The sequence below is a fragment of the Stenella coeruleoalba genome (genome assembly GCF_951394435.1).
Source record: "Stenella coeruleoalba genome assembly, chromosome: 2".
Taxonomy (NCBI): domain Eukaryota; kingdom Metazoa; phylum Chordata; class Mammalia; order Artiodactyla; family Delphinidae; genus Stenella; species Stenella coeruleoalba.
Window position 1 is genome coordinate 91078903 of NC_137147.1, and position 21928 is coordinate 91100830.

Here is a 21928-nt window from a genome sequence, read left to right on the forward strand (position 1 = left end):
TAAGACAAACACTGAAATCAAACTATCAAATGACTTAAATTCTGACCCTGACTCCTTTTATCAGCCTGCTGTTTTGAGCTAACTATCAACTTTGTTGGATTATTTCTAAGTCCATGAATTATAGAAGTTATCAGCCTCAAAAAGCACTATGTAGAATAACTACTGTATGATCACAATGTATGGTGCTAAATATTATTATTTATAAAGATAATCACATCCAACTGCCCTTGTCATTTTATTATGTAAAACAGATTTTCATCCAATTTACAGTAGCCACACTGTGTCTACATCCACAGTTGGACAAATTTACTCTCTGGCCTCTATGAAAGACCTAAGCAATCACCACGGGAACTGTGCTGTTTTTTATCTCAAAATTCCTAAAACCCTTTCTTTCCTTAAAGTAATTATCACCTATGTCTAGCAGACTTAGCAAGCGGTAGGTGGGAGTAGGTGGCTGCTCTTGGGCAACAGGATTTACCGAGTGTGCTATGATGCCAGGTCCTGTGCTAAGTGCTAGGACAGGATTTCATCCTTGTCACCATCACACTCCAAAGGAGAATAGAGACAATAAATAATGGCAAGCTCATGAATGTTACAAAACTCATAGGAGCTCTGGGGAATGTCTAACGGAGGAACCTGACCAAGTCTGGGGTAGTTAGGAAAGCCTCTCTGAGGAAGGCATGAGCCAGGGCTTTGATAAGTAGGGTTAACCAGGCAATGTGACCCGATGGGAAGACAGATGGTGGGGTAAAGGAAGAGATGCAAAGAGGCTCAGAGAAAAGAGACAATGAAACCCTTGTCACAGCTCTGTTAGAGCAGGGGCAGTGGTAGGGAACAAGGCTGAGGGGTGGCAGATGTGGGATCATGAAGGGCTTCTTAAACTCTATGTTAAAGTGTTTGTATTTCATACCGAGAGCCAGACAAGTCACTGAAAGCTTGAAACAAGACAGTGTGACGATCCAATTTACTTTTTAAAAGGTCACTCTATTCCTTCAGAAATTCTCCAACTGGTAGAATCTTTATGTATTACTTATGCACCTAGAATGTCTTTGGGGATTTTAAACTGTTGTCTTCAGTTTTGTTTTTTGAATAGAAAATATCCTAATAATTGTAATAATAATATCTCAAAAAGGTTGATTCAGGAAGTATGTCATTTACAGAGCCTGTATCTAAACTGCGTGTCAAATAGTAAACCAGAAACTGAAATAAAGCAACACTAATTGTGCACTCAGAATAAATCAGACACCAGAAGACAAAAAAAAAAAAAGTCACTCTATCTGCCTGATGGAGAATGGATTGGAGGGGCGAGACTGGAAGCAGAAAGAGATGACTGGTGTTCAGGCAAGCGACAGAGGTGAATGCAGAAAAAAGAGTGAACCTATCTGTCTGGTCTTTCCTGGATGACACATTATTTGAGACCCTTGCATTCAGTCCTTCCTTCATTCAAACATTTATTACTGTCTGGTATGTAATGGGCACCATGACTATAAGGAAGAAGAAAGATAATTCCTTATTCTTAAGAAATTTATAGGTTAAAAAAGATAGTGGGCAAGTAACCAAAAAGTGAAATGCAGAATGTTAATTGAGGAAGAGCCAAGTGCTCTGGGGCCTCATAGGACCGGCCCGTCTAACCCAGACTGGGGAAAATCAAGGCTCTGCAAATAAGGTATCTTCTCAGTTGAATCCTAAAGGATGAGGAAGAGTTAGACCAAAACGAGAATGAGAGGGGAAAGTGTAGGACAGAATGATAATATTGTATTCAAGCTCCAGCAGAAGAAAATCCCCGACCAGCTCAAGCATCTGAAATATTTCAAATGTAAAGAATATAAAGCACAGGATACAAGTCAACAGTGAAAGGTAAGAGGGAGCAGCCTCATGAGCCCAATAGCCTCCCTTCTTCAAAAGGGCAATAGGGGGCTTTCCTGGTGGCGCAGTGGTTGAGAGTCCGCCTGCCGACGCAGGGGACACAGGTTCGTGCCTCGGTCCGGGAAGATCCCACATGCCGCAGAGCAGCTGGGCCTGTGAGCCATGGCCGCTGAGCCTGCGCATCCGGAGCCTGTGCTCCGCAACGGGAAAGGCCACAGCAGTGAGAAGCCCGCATACCGCAAAAACAAAAAAAAAACAAAAAAAAGGGCAATAGGAAATGGCAGAAGATATCCCTCTTAGATAATTTCCTGACACTGTTGTGAAGAATGGACGGAAAGGAGGCCAGATCAGACCCATATGCCTTGGGTCATGTCTTCTCCCGCTGCCTAGAATGCTGTTCTCTTTGGCAAACACCATCTTTCAAGGCTTAGTCAAGTCTTCCTTAACTTCAATAGGAGGAAGAGTTAATTAACATCCTTTCTTCCAGGTTTACACGAACATACGGCCAGATACTCAGAGCTGAAATTATTTATTAATCTATTTTCAGTTCTCCTCACTTAATGGTAAGCTTCTTGAAGGCAGAGAACAGAGTCCTGTGCATCTGCATCAAAAGTGGAATTTTGTCTGATGTCTTCAATGCTGTATCCCCAGTGCCTACAATGCTGCTTGACACATATTGAGCACTCAGAAGCTATTCAATCAAGAAAAGAAGGAATGTGACCTTTTAATCAGAGCTCCAATTTTCCTCTTGAGTTCAATAATAATAATTTGGTTAGTAAAAATAAGGTCCAAATTAGTTTATAATTATCCCCAAAGAGAATCAGCGCCTACATTAACTACAACATCACATTTGAACATTTCAAAAGGATCAAAGAGATTTATACTGGTAGCAGTGCTACTTTAAATGCTAACCTCTGATTTTTTCCACTACAGCTTTGTGCTTCCTTTCTAAATGCTGAAGATGCCTATAGCATTTCTCCAGTTTTCTTTTCAGATCTTGACATTCCTGCTTTGCCTTTTCAAGTTCTTGGAAGCAGTGTCCACCGCATGAATCTTTAATTTCAAGGATCTTTTTCTTATCTGCAAAAATTAAATGATAGCAAACTTTTGTATCAATTTAGACTAAAAAAAGGAAGGAAGGAAGGTGGCAGGAAGAAAGGAAGGAAGGAAGGAAGAAAAGGAAACCAGATGACATGACTAAAGGCTACAGTGTAACTGAAAAGAGCATGATGCTTAAGAGAGAGACCTGAATTTAAATCCTGTTTCCACTATTTACCAGCTGTTGTATTACTTAACCTCTCTTGAGACTTAGTTCTCTAATATGTAAAATTGAATAATACCATCTGTTTTAAAAATTGCCATGAAACCCAATGCTCAGATCGTAGTATTGAATACAATTCCCCACTAAAAGGAACCAGGGATCTTCAAGAAACGGCTGACTCCAGTGCTTAGGGTATATACAAGATGAGACTAGAATATTTTGCTATGCCAGAAATTAAGAAATTACTCAAAAACACAGGCATGTCACAAGGACACAGGAGCCAGTTTGAAGGGGCTCTATTAGCTGAATCTGGGACAATTTGAACACTAATTAAGTATAGTAATGAACTATAAAATATTGAAAAAATAGGAATTTGAGTCACACCAATAATCCTACGATAATGGGATAAATGGATGGATAGGTAGGTAAGTTGGTAGATAGGTAGACAGACAGATAAATAGAAAAATAAACAAACAGGTAGTAACTACACAGGCAAACTAGAGAGGAGGATTCTCAATGATAACATACCAAGTGCCAAATGGTAAAAGTAGAAGGAGATCTGGAGGTGAAAAAATTAAAATTTTTGCAACTGCCAGAGTAAAGACTGGATCAGGTAAGATTCAGCAATTACTGCTAAACATAACGGAAAGTTTTAATGAGGAGAAGGACATTTTTATGGTCTTGAAAGTGTCTCCCCACAGATTGCTTATTAGTTGTGATGGAGTAAAAACACAGTAATTAATACAGTGAAGAAACTGGACAACACCTTGACCAGGTGCTCAAATGAACCTCACCAATAAAAGACAAACAGACATTGAGTACCTCTAGATATGATAGCATGTCACCTATGCAGTGTTCCAGCTAAGAAAACAACTCGAATCAAAATCATGAAGAAATATCAGATAAACTCAAAACAAGGAAACGGTTCTATTAAAAGCCAGGGGTTGATGGGTATTGGGGAGAGGGAAGAATGTCTCTCGAAAACATCAATGTCATAAAAAGCAAAGAGAAGAATATCCTAGATTAAAAGAGGTTAAAGAGACATGACATCTAAACATTAACACTTGTATATGTATAGCTGATTCACTTTTATAAAGCAGAAACTAACACACCATTGTAAAGCAATTATACTCCAATAAAGATGTTAATAAATAAACATAACACCTGACCCCAGACAGATTGCTGTACTGTGGGAAAAAAATGCTGTAAAGACGTTATTGGGTCAATTGACAAAATTAGAATACAAACAGTAGACTGATATAATTGTATAACACATTTTCATCGAATGTTAAATTTACTGTACTAAGGGATACAAGAGAAATCCTTATTTTGGGAAAATATACACTGAAGTATTTGGGGGTAAAAAGGAATAATGTATATAACTTATCCTCAAGTGGTTCAGGAAAAAATGAAATGTTCAGAGACACATACACACAGAGGAGCACAAATGGAATAAAATGTTACCAATAGGTGTATCTAGGTAAAGGGAATATGAGTGTTCTTTGCAACTATTTTTATTTTTGCAACTTTTTTGTAAGCTTGAAATTATCTCCAAATGAAAAAAAGATTCAAAACTGTCAGGAGGTGTAAATGTATAAAATTTGTTTGGCACAGTACCTGGCATGGAGCAACTATACAATAAGGAATAGCTATTGCTATTAGTAACACATAGAGTTTATAACATTTAAGTAATATTCAAAAATGATACAGAAATAGATTATTACTATTAATATAATTGATATAATAAAGTAGGAATACAAATTGGCACAGGCTCAGAGGCCAATATCCAAAATGTTGATGTAAAAACATTAGCCCAGAAAAATTATTCTTAGCTCTCTTCTGGTTTTTTTTGTTTTTTTTTTTTTCTTTTAACGGTACGTGGGCCTTTCACTGTTGTGGCCCCTCTCACATTGCGGAGCACAGGCTCTGGACACGCAGGCTCAGCGGCCATGGCTCACGGGCCCAGTCGCTCCGCGGCATGTGGGATCTTCCCGGACCGGGGCACGAACCCGTGTCCCCTGCATCGGCAGGCAGACTCTCAACCACTGCGCCACCAGGGAAGCCCTCTTAGCTCTCTTCTGACTTTTTAGTTTCATTTAAATGGTGCCATTTAAGTTTACGAGCATCAAAGGATTAATGAAGCATCACCATACGTGGCATTTTTATATTTCATTTAAGATATGGTTTTGTAAACCTAGAAACCAGGCAAATGCCCATTGATAAGAGAATAAATTATTGTATATTCACACAATGGAATACTATACAGCAATGAAAATGAATGAACCAGAGCTATATGCATTAAAAAGACAAATCTTACAAGCTTGATATTAAGTGGAAAAAAAACAAATTACAAAGACTAAAACAAGTATTAAACCATTTTTATAATGTTAAAAGGCAAACAAAATACAGCAAAAGCTTTCTGAGGATACCTATATTTGGTCAAAAGAAAGAAAAGCAAGAAGCTGATTTTTTTAAATCAGAATATTTATTACCTCAGATTGTGGGGAAGTTACAGGGATGGAATTGTGGTGAAACTCACAGGGGTCTTCAACAGTACTGGTGATGTTCTACTTCCTAAGTCAAATAGTGGGTTCCTGGTTGTTAGGTTCATAACTTACATGTGTATTACATATATTCTTTGCATGTATCAAGTATTTCATAATTAATATTTAAATTAGTTTTAAAAATGATAAGATATTACGAGAATATAACCACACAACGAACAGTGGTACCCTCTGGTGGTAGGATTATGAAGGACTTTATATGTTTGGGATTATTTAACCCTTTCCAACTTATGAATTTGTTAATGTGTTTGTTTTTAGGGAAAAAGGATTAAAGAAAGAAAAGTAAATCCTTTTATAGTTTGATTTGTCCTAAGTCAAACCTAATTTCTTTCATATTGATTGGACCTCCCACATAATATTTAAAACTCACTTCTATGCATTTCACAAATTAGAAAGTAATTCTCAGTTTATTCCAAGCATAACGACAGACAAAAAATGACACTGAAACGTAGGAAGCAAGATACAAATTACGATAGTATTACCCTACTAATTGGTAAATTAGCATTTAACTAGTTGGCAAAAAGATATTCTCCACTATCTAGAACCTAGAGATAAGGAAAAAGGGTTTCTGGATGGGCAATGAGAAAAATAACTGTCAACTGACTTCTTAGGAAAGGCAGAGATTCTCTAAGACTCTGTTAATACGTCTACTGAATTAGAAACATGTGGAAGCTAAGGTTATTGACTTTGTACATATGATTTGTTCTGGCAATTCTTAGTTCTTTTCCAGGTTACAATGGAGACAGCAGACAAGAAACAAAAACAATTTATGGTTTGTACATGGAGGGAAGGAGCAGGCTGCAAGGGGTCAATGTCCTAAAAGGACTGTAGCTTATAAAGAATATGGCAGTTCCTAGCTCAAAATCCCAGTAAATAGACAGTATAAGCCCATATTCCTCAGCGAGCTCTGAACACCTCAAGGGGCTGTAGCACAGTGCAATTCTTTTTGAACTGACAACTCTAAGTCACAAAGTAAAAGTTAAATTATTAATTCATCAAATATTCAAGGAACACAAACTATGTGCCATTCACTTTGACAGTTGGTGGAGAGGAAGAGATAAAAACACTGCCCCTCAACCTTAAGAAGCCCACAAATACATCAGAAAACACTTAATACACTTCAGAAAGATTTCTATTAAAAATAGTTGAAATAAGCTTCAATAAATTGAATGGAAAGGTCTCAGTGATTTGGCAATTCTCTTATGTGTAACCCTTTCTCATCAAAGCCAGGAAATAAAAACATGACTTCTCTACTAAAATTCTCATTATTCTCCTCATAATAAGAGTCACTTATGAATGGAGGGAAGACCATGAAAAGATAGGAAGTAAGAGGGCCTAAAGCAACCCTGTCTTCTAATACAAAAATGAAACCTGGGGAGAGGACACACATTACTTAGGAGTAATATCACACATTTGTTCATTCATGAAAACTGTGCACGTCTTTGATTTCCTTTTATCCTCAAAACAACCCTCTGGAACTGGGATTATGGATAATGCAAAGAATAGTAGGAACAAAATCCCATTACCAGCTTCTGCTTCTGCTTCTTGCATGGCCAAGGGCTGAGCGTGGTGTCCAGATGTAAGTGCAGGAAGGAGCGCCAGGACCCTAGGGTCTCCTCTGCCAGTGATCCTTGTGGCAGGATCCTTAGAGATCTTGGTCATATTTCTCTGAAACAGATTATCTTCATAGTTAATGCTTATTAAAAATCTTTCTCTACTCAAAATACTAATATTAAAAATATAAAAAGAAAACACAGCCTGAAAAAAATCTTGCCTAAACTATCACCAATATTTTTCTTAGGGTTTTCTGTGAATACTGTCATTACTATGAGCTAGACTCCTATAACCATATTTTCCCAATTAGAACATTATCCAACAGAGGACTGGTGGGCCAGCTACGGGACAGACAGAGGAGATATAGTTTCCACTTCTAAGATATTTTAATAGTTTCTGTGATCAAACCACAGGACAGACTATGTGAAATCAGAATTGTTTCTGAAAATCCAGAACATTTTCACTTCAGCAGGGAGAAAATTCATTAGAAACTATAGTAGCAGCCTTTTGCCTCCCATGAATTGAAAGTAACAACAGTAAAAACAATTTTTGAAACATATAGTATGTTATGTTTCTAAATACTTTAATACAAATTGTCATTTGTTCACAAGGAAAGACAGTCGAATGCCAATGTGAAGGAGAAAAACTGAGGCTCATCTAAGTGAAACATCTTGCACAAGACCATTTCCTCACTAATATTTATTGAACACTTTCTGCATTCTAGTTTCTGTTTTGGCAGCACAGCTACTAAATTCATTAATGGTGGGACATTCTTTTAAGGCAATATATTTTCAGATTTTGGACAACTACTAAATCTCAAACAGAACACGTAATCTTGAGAAAGCTGCCTTGTCTAATTACTTAAAATACATTATATATGCTTAATTCTAGAAGCCTTGATTTTGATTTTGAGAAACTCATTTCATTGTCAGGACACCTACCCATGCCGCCCAACAGAGGCAGAGGTCAGTAGGTACAGAGACAATGCAAACTCCAGTCAGTCAAGAGGGTATGAGGTTGAGGCCAAAAGGAATAATAAAAACTGATCCCAAAGGGAGCCAATATTTCCAGTTTCTACTCAAAACTGGAGAAAAGCCAAGATGGCAAAAAAGGCAGGAGCAGCAACCTTTTGTCTTAGTTTTAACTGGACATGGGTGGTAAGAAAACACAAAACACACATCCTTAAATTTGTTTAAAAATGTTGTTCCAGTTGATATTTCTGTTTTCTTTTATCTATTATGAACTGCTGTATTAATATACTTAGTATATGAATATAAATTATATATTTGATAAGGCATTCATTTTATTGGAAACCATATTTTTAATTCATTGCATTCTTGCCATTTAAAATCTGGATCATCTAAACTTAAATGTTCTCACCAACAAAAAAATAAGGTAAATATGTGCGGTGATGGATGTGTTAATTTAGATGGTGGGGAGCCTTTCACAATGTATATGTATATCAAATCATCATGATGACACTGTAAATATCTTACTATTTTATTTGTCAACTGTAGCTCAGTAAAGCTGAAAAAAATTGATTAAAAATAAATTAAATTAAATCTTGATCACCTATTTTAATGAGGACTTGTTTTATATATACCGATCGTTTTTTCCAGTTTTAATTTTCATGAACAGTTCTAAAAACCACAAATTTAATCAATTATAAACCATAGTTCTTCACATTTATTGCACCTATATTGCAAATTTATAATCACTGCTTTATAATTATTGCTTTATCTCAAGGTCCTGAGCTGAGTTAGCACTAAGACAGCAGAAGGTTGAGTATTATTCTTCTGTGACAAATGCCAGATTAGGCATTTCAGAGGCACCTTTTTCTCAGGAACAGAATCTGATCCCACTCAGTGAAAGCTGCAAAAGTCTAAACTCTTAGCCAAATTATGTGATTCTGTCTCCATACACGCGTGAGACACATAAAGTCTTACAGAGGATATTACACTGCTTGCACAATTTTAAGCCCTATAAAAAGACCCCAGGGTTGATTATATATATTAACAGTAGGAGAAAGGTGTTGTAGTTTCTTGACTTTTATAGCAAAGTTTCCTTTTGCTTCAGGAAAGCAAACTTGAAAGCATATAACATGATTTTCCCATCACTTCTTACCCTTAAAGTCTGCTATAAATAATTCTTCTTAATTATCTACTTTTTCCAAAAATTCTCAATCATGGGAAGTGGTCTTGCTGAGTTAATTTTACATTAAAATCAACTACTAAGAGTAACATCTTTGTGAAATCAAGAATAAAAATATCAACTGGGTTGAATTGGGATGGGATAGATTGATCTTTCAGGTTCCTTTGGCTCTAAAATTCTGTAGTGTTTCAAATGCAAGATGCAGAAAGATCAAACTATGTCATTTGTATCCTACCAAAATCCAAGGAATTAGACCAGGGATTTGTATTTTATTTTTCAGATGAGCAACTATGACTACCCAAGGTAAATAAGCTATTTATCGCTAAGTATGAAGCTGGAACTCAGATTTTTTTGTAGCTTATAACTCTTTCCAGTAGGTATTAATACCAAATGCTCAATCCGGGCCTTGAAAATCTTTAATCACAATATTTTAATGAACTGTAGTTCTTATGTCTCAACTCTTCTATCAGACAAACCTTATAATATTGGCATTTTTTTTCTACCTCGAATTCCAAATGTTGAAATTGGCTGGTCGCAATGCCTAGAATATCATTCCGGATTTTTCATGCATATCTAATGTCTTTAATCATAAGGCAGCAAGACTTTGGTTTTATCAGATCTTCCACACAAACTAAAAGTCAGAGAATACTGACACAACAAAAAGAATACAACTAATTCATTCTACATGCACATATATAGTACACTAACAAAACTGGGCTTTTTGTGTGAGTGAGCCGTACCTCTACTTGCTTGTTTCTATATCAATATTCTTTGTACCCAGTTGGCATTTTTTGCCTACATGAGATATAAATTCCTTGAGGGCAAGAAATAGGCTTCCAAACTCTTTAGAAGATCTTAAGAAACCCTAGTTTAATACGATGCATATTTCTTGAAGTAGTCATGCCCAGAAAACAAAAATAGGAATGAAAGTTATTCAGTTTCTGAAATCTCAGGCCCTTACAAAGAACAGTATATATTTTTTTTAGGAAAAAGATGTCTAGTGGCTAAAAGCTCTGCTCATATTTGTGGCACTATGAAGAAGCAAATTTGGGGGGGGGGGCAAAAAAAATTGCAAACCTTTGAATTTGCTAAAAGTTTTTTAAACCACTGGTAAAAACACAAGTCGTAACACCTATTAAACTGGAGAATGAAGAAAGGAAAAAGTACCAAATGCAGCTTCTACAATCATCTTTCACATTTAATCATAGCTTTTTTCACTTATTAGGAACATACCTTTCCCCAGTCTGAGTTGACAGCTTCTATAAGTAGGGAGAGTATATCTTGAAATGCTTTCTGTATGCAGGTCTTTAGTTTTTCAAAATATTGCACAGACACCCATTTCGAAGAACAAGTCGACATGAGTTCCAAAAGGTACTTGTTCTCTGAATCACTGGCTTGCTCCTTCTGGATGTCCTTTAAGAGAAACTCAAGGACAGTTAGGATGTCTTCCTCATACTGATGGATTTCCAGTTGGATCCGCCTAGCTTCCTGCACAGTCCATTCTCTGCGACTCTGGTCTAAACACGTTTGTAATTCTGTCTCCTTCTGAAGAAGTAGTTCAGTTTTTTGTTTCATAAAGTCTTCTTTAGCTGCTGCAAGCACCTCATTAATTTTATTTCGATGATCATCTAAAAATTGCCGGTAATCTTGCTCATTTTGTTCTTGAATTCTGTGGATTTCTTCTTGCTTTTCTTTGTTCCATTCACTCTGGGCCTTTGCCAACTCAGCCCTGACAACCATGGGGACTTCCTCATTCTTTAACTCAAGCTCTCTCTGCAGAGAATGAATCTTCTCTTCCAATTGCTTTCCAGGTATGACATTTTTCTCCAGATTTGCAATCTCGCTTTTCCATTGCTCTTTAGCTTCAGAAATAGCAAACAATATCTAAAGGACATAATAATGTACAATGAAAACTCTTTATGATTCTCCTCATTAATTAAAAAAATTAAAGTAACCATTTGGGTTAATCTTTGAACTTATTAATAAGATATTTAAAATCAAAATTAAAGGGAAAAAGTAAATTTAGATAAGACATTGGCTGGTCCTAAAAAATATACTTACACTAAACTTAAGGATCTTTTCCCTCATTTTAAATCACCTAATACTTTGTCTTACGTTATTTAAAATAAAACATCCATTTCTATATGAATAACTAGAAATTTAAACTGACCAAAAATATATAATTACATAATTATCTAAAACTAATTTTAGAAAAAAATTCATATTTGTTTTTTTAATACAGATGCTGTCTCAAATCTAAGCCCCCAACAAATGAATTATCTTTTATATGAAGCAAAAGCAGCCTCTAAGGAAATCTTACTAATATTTTTAGGAATGTAACACATAACCTGCACAATAACTTGCTGACAAACATACTGTATTTTAATGTAATTTTAGTGGTTAAAACAGTTCATTAAATGACAATATCAAACAGAAAAATTCATTTTTTCATTAATCCAATTTTTGTTTATAACAGAATAGCAAGACTAGCAGATCACAGACACCAGTAGTACCTAACCAAAAAGTAATAGGGAATCAAAAAGCCTGAGCTGTAGCTCAAATCCTGACTTGGATTGCAGAGGCAGCCTAGCACAGTGCTTAACAGAACAGGCTCTGGAGACAAACTGCTGGAATTAACTTCCCATTCCTCAATTTCTTTGAGCCTCAGTTTCCTCATCTATAAAATGGAGATAATTAGAATGCCCACCTAATAGGTTTTTTTTTTCTTTTTTTTGGATTAAATGACAAAAGTAAATAATCTATTTAAAGCACTTAGGGGACTTCCCTGGTGGTCCAGCAGTTAACAATCTGCCTTACAATGCAGGGGACGCAGGTTCAATCCCTGGTCGGGGAACTAAGATCTCACATGCCGCGGGGGAAACTAAGCCCGCGCGCTGCAACTACTGAGCCTGTGTGCTCTAGAGCCCGCACACCACAACTAGAGAGCTTGCGCACCGCAACGAAGACCCGACGCAGCCAAATAAATAAGTAAATAAATATTTTTTAAAAATAAAATAAGGGCTTCCCTGGTGGCGCAGTCGTTGAGAGTCCGCCTGCCGATGCAGGGGACACGGGTTCGTGCCCCGGTCCGGGAAGATCCCACATGCCACAGAGCGGCTGGGCCTGTAAGCCATGGCCGCTGAGCCTGCGCGTCCGCAGCCTGTGCTCCGTAACGGGAGAGGCCACAAGTGAGAGGCCCGCGTACCGCAAATAAATAAATAAAATAAAATAAAAAATAAAATAAAAAAATAAAGCACTTAGAGCCTGGCAAACAGTAAGACTCAAAAAATGTTGTATAGTTACTGTTACTGTTGGCTGCATGGGCTTAGAAAAATTCTTAATCTCTTTTGCACTTAGTGTCCTCTATATAACAAGCAGATCGGATGATGATGTCAAGTCCCTTTTACTTCTAATATTCCCTGGATTGAATTCAAAGAAGTCACAAGGATACAAATGTAAAAGAAGAACTGGCCATCTCCAAAGGCTTGGCCTAGACAATGGTGACTGTTATGAATCAATACCATATATACTGACTATACTGCTGAACTGAATGAATAAGCATTTTCAGAATTCTAATGGAAAACTGATGAATTCATAACAGTGCTAACAGAAGATCAAGATGAAAAAAATTAATTACATGGGACTGAGTGAACTGATGAGGATGATTATAATTTTTGTGACCTCCTGTTTGAATTTAAAAAAAAAAAAATCCCAAAAGGACTCAGAGGCAAAAAATATAAAAGTCAATTTTCACTGTAAAGTAAAAGAGCTGTTACAGTAGAGGATTACTGGACTAAAGGTCAATATTATGACATAGAAAATATATATATATATATGTCAAAAGAAATGCCATATATACGCTCTGGCTGTTGAGACAGGGGGTCTGCATCCTTAATTCTCAGCTATTATATAATTATAGCGAACATCTTCAACTATATGGATACCTAGACACATGTTACATACCTTTATTCAATAAAATGTGTTCCTGAATAGTTGGATATAAATCAAAAATTTTGAATCATACTTTAAGTTTACTAAAGGAACCCACTATCTAAGATGAGCTTTACAAAGGAATTCACAGAAAAATTCTTTTGCTACCAGCAGAATAATTCAGTAATGATGTGAAACATGTTTGAAACATGTTTCCTTTCCCAAAAAGGAAATCAGGTCGTGTCACAATGGATGCCTGGAAATTATTAACAGGTAACCTGGGTGGAGGTGTCAGATCCCAGGGAATTTGCATGACCCGCCCAAAGCTCACCAAAAGTGTACAACCTCTCACATAAAATTTTACAAGGAGAATTTGACAGCATTAATTGATTTAGTGTTTCCTGATGTTGCTACACATTAGAATCACCTGAGGAGCTTTTAAAATCCCTAAGCCCACGGCTTCCCTGGTGGTGCAGTGGTTGAGAGTCCGCCTGCCGATGCAGGGGACACGGGTTCGTGCCCCGGTCCGGGAAGATCCCACACGCCGCGGAGCGGCTAGGCCCGTGAGCCATGGCCGCTGAGACTGCGCGTCCGGAGCCTGTGCCCCGCAACGGGAGAGACCACAACAGTGAGAGGCCCGCGTACCGCAAACAAAACAAAACAAAACAAAAATCCCTAAGCCCAGGTCACACCCTGTACCAATTGAAACATAAAGCCTTGGGGTGGGAGCCAGGCAAAAGTATTTTTTTAAAGATCCTCACATTTTTCCAATGTGCAGCAAAGTTTGGGAACCACTGAACCAACTTGCCGACTTCTGGACTCTGGAAACTGGCTTTAAATTTCCACAGATCTTGATGGATCACTCTAATCTTATAAGAACTCTCCAGCAAATGCTTTGAAACTGGCTCTTGCTCATCTCATTTGGCTTGGAGGAAGCATTTGCACAAAACACTAAGTTTTGTGGCTGAATAATTATCTAGAACACTGCTACTCACACCCAAGTGTGGTCCAAAGACCAGCAGTTACCACATCACCCAGGAGTCAGTTACAAAGTCTAATTCTCGGGACTTACTCCAGACCCAACAAATCAGCATCTCCAGGAGCAAAGGCCAGGAATGTGATCTAACAAACCCTCCAGGTGATTCTCATGCCTGCTAAAGTTTGAGAAGCAACACACCGTCCTCTCATTTCTGTATTTCTGTATTCACATATATTCAGACCTTCTGTGTTCTTAAGGAAAAATCAACTTTATTATTCTTAACTTCTGAGCTCTAAGGCACATATGCATACCATCATATTATTTCCTCTTTCTCTCTCCCTCTTAAATTTCCTTTTGAAATATTTCAACGTACTAAAAGTACAGAGAATATTGTAATGAACCATTACATGAACTACCCATGAACTACCACATAAGTTGAGAAAAATATTAGCTTTTTACTTATGCTGAATTTATTTCCTTAAGTAACTTGTGGAATAAGATTATGAATGCAACATATGACTCATTTACAATGTCTGTTACACACATTATTTTCTAAAATGGTTGTGACAACAGAAGAGTAGCATATGCTTGATACTGCAATCTATTTTGTGCATTACAATTAAGAAGAGAAGATATAAACATATGGCATAAAATATCACCTTAAGTTTGCTATTTGGACTCTCATGAAGACTATCTGTTCATATCTTTGGTGTACTCACCCACAGATTCTCTTATAAATTTGTATTGTTTTTTTAATCATATATTAGTATTAACGTTTCTGTTTGATTCATTTACTTTCCTTATTTTTATTATCCCCTTCACTTGTTTTTTATTACAAAAACAAATGTTTTAAATGTTTGTACATATTTTATCCCATTTACCTATCTTGGCTACTGTGCCTTGCCTGTTGCCTCACAACTGAGTTATTATGATGCAAATCTGAAATAGTCCATTTCTTTTAATTTTTCTATACTCTCATTTAAAAATGTTCGTCTTCTGAATCAACCTAGAGTTTGTTGTGGTGTAGGGGGTGGGAAAACAATTTTTCTAAAATGCTATCATAAGATGATTTATTATGGAAAATTCCTCATTTCCTTGTTTGAAACAATTTATTAAGCTTTTAGTCATAGTTGGGCCTCTCTCAAGTCTGTATAGTACTGAATGAAAAAGAATTCTATTTTTGTGACTCAACACTGTCTGAATTGCTGCTTTCCAACATATTCTATTAAGTGTTAGGGCTGGACTACTATTTCTTTTCCAGAACATTTAGAAAAATTTCTAGTCCTTTCAGTTTTCCAAATAAATTTTAGAATTATTGTGCCAAACTTCAAAACTATGTTCAGTTTATTGGCATTTTGATTAGAACCGGTTTACACTAATAAATTAAGTTGTGAGGATACAAATGGTTAAAATATCTGATGTTTCCAGTCAAGGGACATGACATCTCTGGAAAGGAGAGCTTGTTATTTATCAAGGGGCGTATATTATAAGACTACTGACACAGCACAGAAAACAGTAGTCATGCATGTGAAAGGATACTGTATAGCTAATTGCTCTCTCAGTTTCTCCTAAAGATACCACAAGATAAATAGGGATTTCATTCCATGGGTAAGGTTATGCTCCAGATTATGAGAGTTTCACAACCCTGAAACACATTCTCTCCCCCTCCACAACTTGATGATGATGAGAACAGATCCCACTAATCAGGCCCTATGCTTAGTATGCATTATCGCATTTAATCCTCCCACAGTGCTGTGAGCAGGTAGGAGTTCCCGGGACTGAGATGAGGCCCTCCTGAAGCTTCTTTCCAGGAGAGCTCTTACCCGTTTGGCCACAGACTGCTCTTGTAGCTCCTCCCACTTTTTCTGTTCTGCCCTTAGAAGGGCTTTATACTCTGCAAGCTCCGGCAGCTCTTCCAGCCACCGATGACGAGCATTTTGCACAGCTGTTTCTACCTGCAGGAGAGCAATTGCAGAAGAGAGGTAAAGGAACGTATAAAATTTCAGAAAGATCCCATGTGCAGGTAACCACTATGATTTCATGTGCATTTACATTGTATTGCACTACAGTAGTTAAACTGACTTCAAGCACCCCACCTTACCCCAAACAGTAGGGGTTCTAAATGTTCTAAATGTCCCATACTATCCACTGCAAAAGGCAAAGCAGGAATTAGAAATCTATACACGTTTGATGGCCACTACTATTATTAGAAAGCTTTATACAAAGTACCGATTGCCATTTCCAACAAACTCCTATTTATCTTGGGGAAAAAGAAGAAGACATGCAGGAAGGCTGCTTGGTGTCAGCCGCTGTCCAATCAGTATACCCGCCACCTCCTCAGACCTCGTGCCCGACATATAAACACACGCACACAGGCAAGCATGCACCAACATATTGTAGTTTAGAGCCCTACACTTGGCAAATTTTCTTGCTGTCAAGAATGAATTTGTGACTATCAAGTGAGGTTGATAGTTCAGTTCTGGCAAAAATGTAAGACTTGATGAATTCTGAGGGTGATCTGGTTGTACATCTGTTACAGGGGGACCACAGATCATTTATTAAATAAACTTTCCTTATTTCCTTGTTTGAAATATCCAGATACACAACGTACATATAGCCGTACACACACACAAAAGCAGAGTTGATATAAGGGGCTGAATTTCTCACTAAAATACTAAATACATTTATAGGTAAATTCCAGGAAGTTAAAAATATGGGGAAAAGATAAAGCTCCTATAGAAATTTACATTCCTTTAGAAGTTATTATGAACATTTCCTTTCTACTATATCATGCTATTTGCTTTTCTTCACAAGATCTGTGATTGTATAAATACCTAAGCAGCACCCCTAAGAACATGTCTCTTTGCCTATAGAACATTTTCTTAACTCTGTTGAGAAAATTATTTTTTAACTGATTGAAAATGTCCTTGATACAATTACTATATTTGCCTATGCTTCCAAACTTTAAGGATTCCTTGTAAAACCATGTATAACAATTTAACAAATAGGTAGAATTTCAAGTATTTATCAAAAGCAGAGTATGTTTTTTTTAAAACTGTACTTCAGGCATTATCTTAAGACTTTATAATAAGTAAAAGATCTAAAATTAAAAGTATACAATAAATAATATTATATTAAGGTCCAGGGACCTCTGAGGGCTAGAAACCCTGTCAGATGGTCTGTGAGGTCAAAACTATTTTCAAAACTTTGGACCTTATTTGTCTTTTTTTTACTCCCATTCTTTCATGTGTAAATAGTGCACTTCTCCAGAGGCTACATGCTGTATGATATGTCTCTTCTCTGATAGCCAATGGCAAGTATGAGCGAGGATTCTTCTTTTTTAAATTTCTTAGATATTTTTCCAATACAGTAAATAGACATACTACCAACACAGAAAAAGCTCTTTTGAGTCTTCAATTTTTAAAAGCGTAAAGACATCCTGAGAACAAAAAATTCAAGAATCACTGTAATAGATAATATTGATAAATCAAATAACTCATCGTTATTCTGTTAACACAGAGCTATACTTTTCTCTGGATGACCTTTCTTGGAACCAAGTAACGTATTATAGTTTAGAGCCTTACACCTGGCAAATTTTCTTGCTGTCAAGAATGAATTTGTGACCATAAAGGGAGGTTGATACTTCAATTCTGGCAAAAATGTAAGACTTGATGAATTCTGAGGGTGATCTGGTTGTACAGGGGTTGGGATTTATAGACAAAGTCCCATTTGCAGGGGAATGCCTGCAGATTCAACTCTCAAGTCTCAACACAAGATACTGTTATATACCTTATTCACTTTAAGCTTACTTATCTATAACTACCTTAGTGGAATATTTACTATAAAGTTAGACAAGAAAGATTCATAATTAAACTGTGCTTCATTCAGACGTAAAACCATCATTGTTAACCTCAGGCATCTTAATGTTTAGACGGACCTCAGAGGAGCAAACATTTTGTAAACTGAAAGAACATACAGAAAAACTGAGAGGCGACAGCTTTGTGACAGAAATATAATGACAAATTTGGCAACAACGTAAGATTGTTATCCTACCCTGGGGTATACAAAACGTTTAAGTATAAAGTTATGAACAAGTTCAATGGTAGCACTTTACGGGTTTTCATCCATAGGCAGGCAGTTCCAATAATTTTACTATAGGAAACCTGCCTTTTACCTGTTTGGCAATATTTTCACAATATTTGAGTTCCGATTCAACCTCAAGTTGCTTCAAGCCCCCCTTGATGGCTATTTCCTTCTCCTGCTCTAAATTTTGCTGGATCTTTCGCTTCTGCTCTTCTATCATGATTGCCATCTCTTTCTTGGAAATAACGTCAATGGCAGTTTCTTGGTCAGTTTGGCTGCAACAATCTGAGGTCTTCTTTTTCATAGCCTTTATAGTTTGATCCAGCTTAGACTGCCACTCCTTTTCAAGCTGCTGAATAAGTTCTTGTTTGATCTGTTTTCAGAAGAAAAATCGTATGAAAAGAAAAATATTCAAATAAGCAAAAACTAGAATAGCTAGCCAAAAAAGCAACCACAGCAGTGTTTGAAAACCATCTAGACATTGTTGTAGTTATTATGTGAGGTTTAGAAATTTAGTCAATGAGAATATATTCAAGGAAATCCTGAAAGTTACTCTTTGACCTTATCTATGGGACATAAATCACATGGAAGAGTTAAGTATATTGTGTAAGGTCAGGCTATCTTGCTCTCAAGATGCGACCTTCTGGAAGCTTTGACATGGCCACTACAATCATCGCATGATTAAAAAAAAAAAAAAAAAAACTTCTACTATTAATATGTGTTTTTCCATCAATACCAGGCTTTCCACAAAGCAGGCACTGGGTAAGCATAATTAATGAAACTAAAATTGAACAATCTAAAAAACATTTTTACTTATTTGGACACATTAGAATCTTGTTTCTTATGATATGAAATTGTACTCAGTCAACTGCGTTCAAGAGAGGGCATGGGCTTCCCTGGTGGCCCAGTGGCTGAGAGTCCACTTGCTGATGCAGGGGACACGGGTTCGTGCCCCGGTCCAGGAGGATCCCACATGCCGCAGAGCGGCTGGGCCCGTGAGCCATGGCCGCTGAGCCTGCGCGTCCGGAGCCTGTGCTCCACAACGGGAGAGGCCACAGCAGTGAGGGGCCCGCGTACCAGAAAGAAAAATAAAAAGAGGAAAGATTGGAAAGATGCCTTAGTGATTCTACTTTCAACAGCGTAGTGGGATGGACCCAAACATAATTAGTACTGGGCAAAACTGTGAAATAGCAAAATTTGCTTTTCCCTTTTCCTGTTTCCCACCTCCTGGGTATCCAGAGTTCTCAGACAGCTTCCCTGGCTACCACAGCCCCTGGCTGTATTGCTTCTCTCAAAAAGGTCATCTTGTGTGGCCTTTTTTGCTCTATGCTTTATGCTTTCCTGACAAAACACAAAAACATTAGCTGTCTCTCTCACTCCCCTGGTAAATAACTGGTTAGCAAATCCAACTAAAAAACAATTTGCAGCAATGTAAAAATAGGGGATTTGTTTTGCGTCATCCATATTTTTTTAAAATAAGTTTATTTATTTAATTTTGGCTGCGTTGGGTCTTCATTGCTACACACAGGCTTTCTCTAGTTGCGGTGGGTGGGGGCTACTCTTCGTTGTGGTGCACGGGCTTCTCATTGCGGTGGCTTCTCTTGTTGCAGAGCATGGGCTCTAGGTGTGTGGGCTTCAGTAGTTGTGGCACACGGGCTCAGTAGTTGTGGCTCGCAGGCTCAGTAGTTGTGGCTCGCAGGCTCAGTAGTTGTGGCTCACAGGCTCTAGAGCACAGACTCAGTAGTTGTGGCACATAGGCTTAGTTGCTCCACGGCATGTGGGATCTTCCCGGACCAGGGCTCAAACCTGTGTCCCCTGCATTGGCAGGCAGATTCTTAACCACTGCACCACCAGGGAAGCCCCATTCATATTTTTTTATAGATATTTGGCTAGATATATTCCATAATATATACTTTTATGTTAAAAAATGACTAGTAAAAGAATTTCAGGTGCCAGCACTAGATTGATGAGATTTGGGGGAGAAGAGAGGAGATGAGTAGTAGGGAGGTCAAAAGACAGGACAATGGTGTATGATTCCATCTTGAGATAGCTCCAACCCCGATTAATAGCAATCTTGGGGTCAGAAGAACCTAGTTTGAGAACTAATTGCACTTTCAACTAGGTTTTTAAGATTGTAATTTGGTTCTTAATTTTCTTGGAAACTATGAGCATTTTCTAATCTCACTTGCTACTTAGGAAATAGAAGTAAAGTTTTGTGCTTCTAAGCCTACCCAGTCATTATTTCTTTCTTCCGATCCACAGTGTACGTTAATTATTTGTTAATTATATTGGTCTAGAGTTATCAGAATCATTTCACAATATGAAATTTGATCACGGTTTCATTTTTGAGGAATCAGAAAAAGTCCTCCTCAAATCCCATTATAGGGACTACCCTGGTGGCCCAGTGGTTAAGAATCCGCCTGCTCCACAACAAGAGAAGCCACCGCAATGAGAAGCCCATGCACCGTAATGAAGAGTAGCCCCCGTTCGACACAACTAGAGAAAGCCAGCATGCAGCAACGAAGGCTCAACGCAACCAAAAATAAAATAAATAAAAAAAGTTTTTAATTCTTAAAAAAAAAACAACATTATATCCTGAATTGGGCTGAAGAGTCAAGAGGTAGGAAGTTTTAAAAAATAAAACGGGTGTGAGTAAGCTGCTAATAGCCCAATTCTGAGAAGTAAAATGAGTGATTATGTATGTACCTGGCAATTAAAAATAATGTCAGTTCAAGAAGAGCTGTCTCTCAACAGTTAATACTACATTTTTTTAAACATGATGACTAGAAAGAAATTTTTTTTTTTTTTTTTTGCGGTACACAGGCCTCTCACTGTTGTGGCCTCTCCTGTTGCGGAGCACAGGCTCCAGACACGCAGGCTCAGCGGCCATGGCTCACGGGCCCAGCTGCTCCGCGGCATGTGGGATCCTCCCAGACCGGGGCACGAACCCATGTCCCCTGCATCGGCAGGCGGACTCTCAACCACTGCGCCACCAGGGAAGCCCTAGAAAGAAATTTTAACCCACACCTCTTTCTGTTCCTTAACCCAGTGTGCTTTGGCTAACATCACTTCATTTTCAAACTGCTATTTAATATCAATTTTCTTGTTCTTTTAGCCACCTGTTCTTTTCCATCATAAGGGTATCTTGGTACTTTTCTTCAAGTTCCACCTGCAGTTTCCTTACATACTCTTCTCTTTCCTCCAATAGCTGTCTCTTTAAACAAAATTCAAATAAATATCTCATATGACACTAATATTCTCCAAGTCAAACTTATGAAATAATAGTTATATGCATGTAATAGACAACAGCAACAGAGACAAGTGATCTTCCTATATGCTTACTCAATCAGTTGAATAAACTGTCTTGTAAAAACCTGCCTACATCTCAAATATTTGGACAAAAAATTTACAGATGGTTGTATTAAATGAAAAGGCATCTAATACAATAAATACATTCCCACAGGACCAAATACTATTTTTAAAGGTGAAACTGACATTTATGTTTACACCCCACCCATAATGAGACGCATAATGTATTAC

The 21928-nt window shown here is 37.4% G+C and overlaps 1 protein-coding gene across 1 annotated transcript in view; it reads right to left on the reverse strand.

The window, feature by feature from the left end:
• Positions 1-21928, reverse strand: part of CEP152 (centrosomal protein 152) — a gene marked incomplete at its 3' end in the record, with an annotated part of 86707 nt that overhangs the window by 8311 nt on the left and 56468 nt on the right. The window contains exons 17-21 of the mRNA XM_079913595.1: positions 18480-18761; positions 16129-16260; positions 10630-11280; positions 7218-7359; positions 2779-2946 (exon numbers count right to left, since the gene is read on the reverse strand). Of these exons, the coding sequence (XP_079769721.1) occupies positions 2779-2946; positions 7218-7359; positions 10630-11280; positions 16129-16260; positions 18480-18761 (1375 nt within the window). The remainder of the gene's footprint in view (positions 1-2778; positions 2947-7217; positions 7360-10629; positions 11281-16128; positions 16261-18479; positions 18762-21928) is intronic.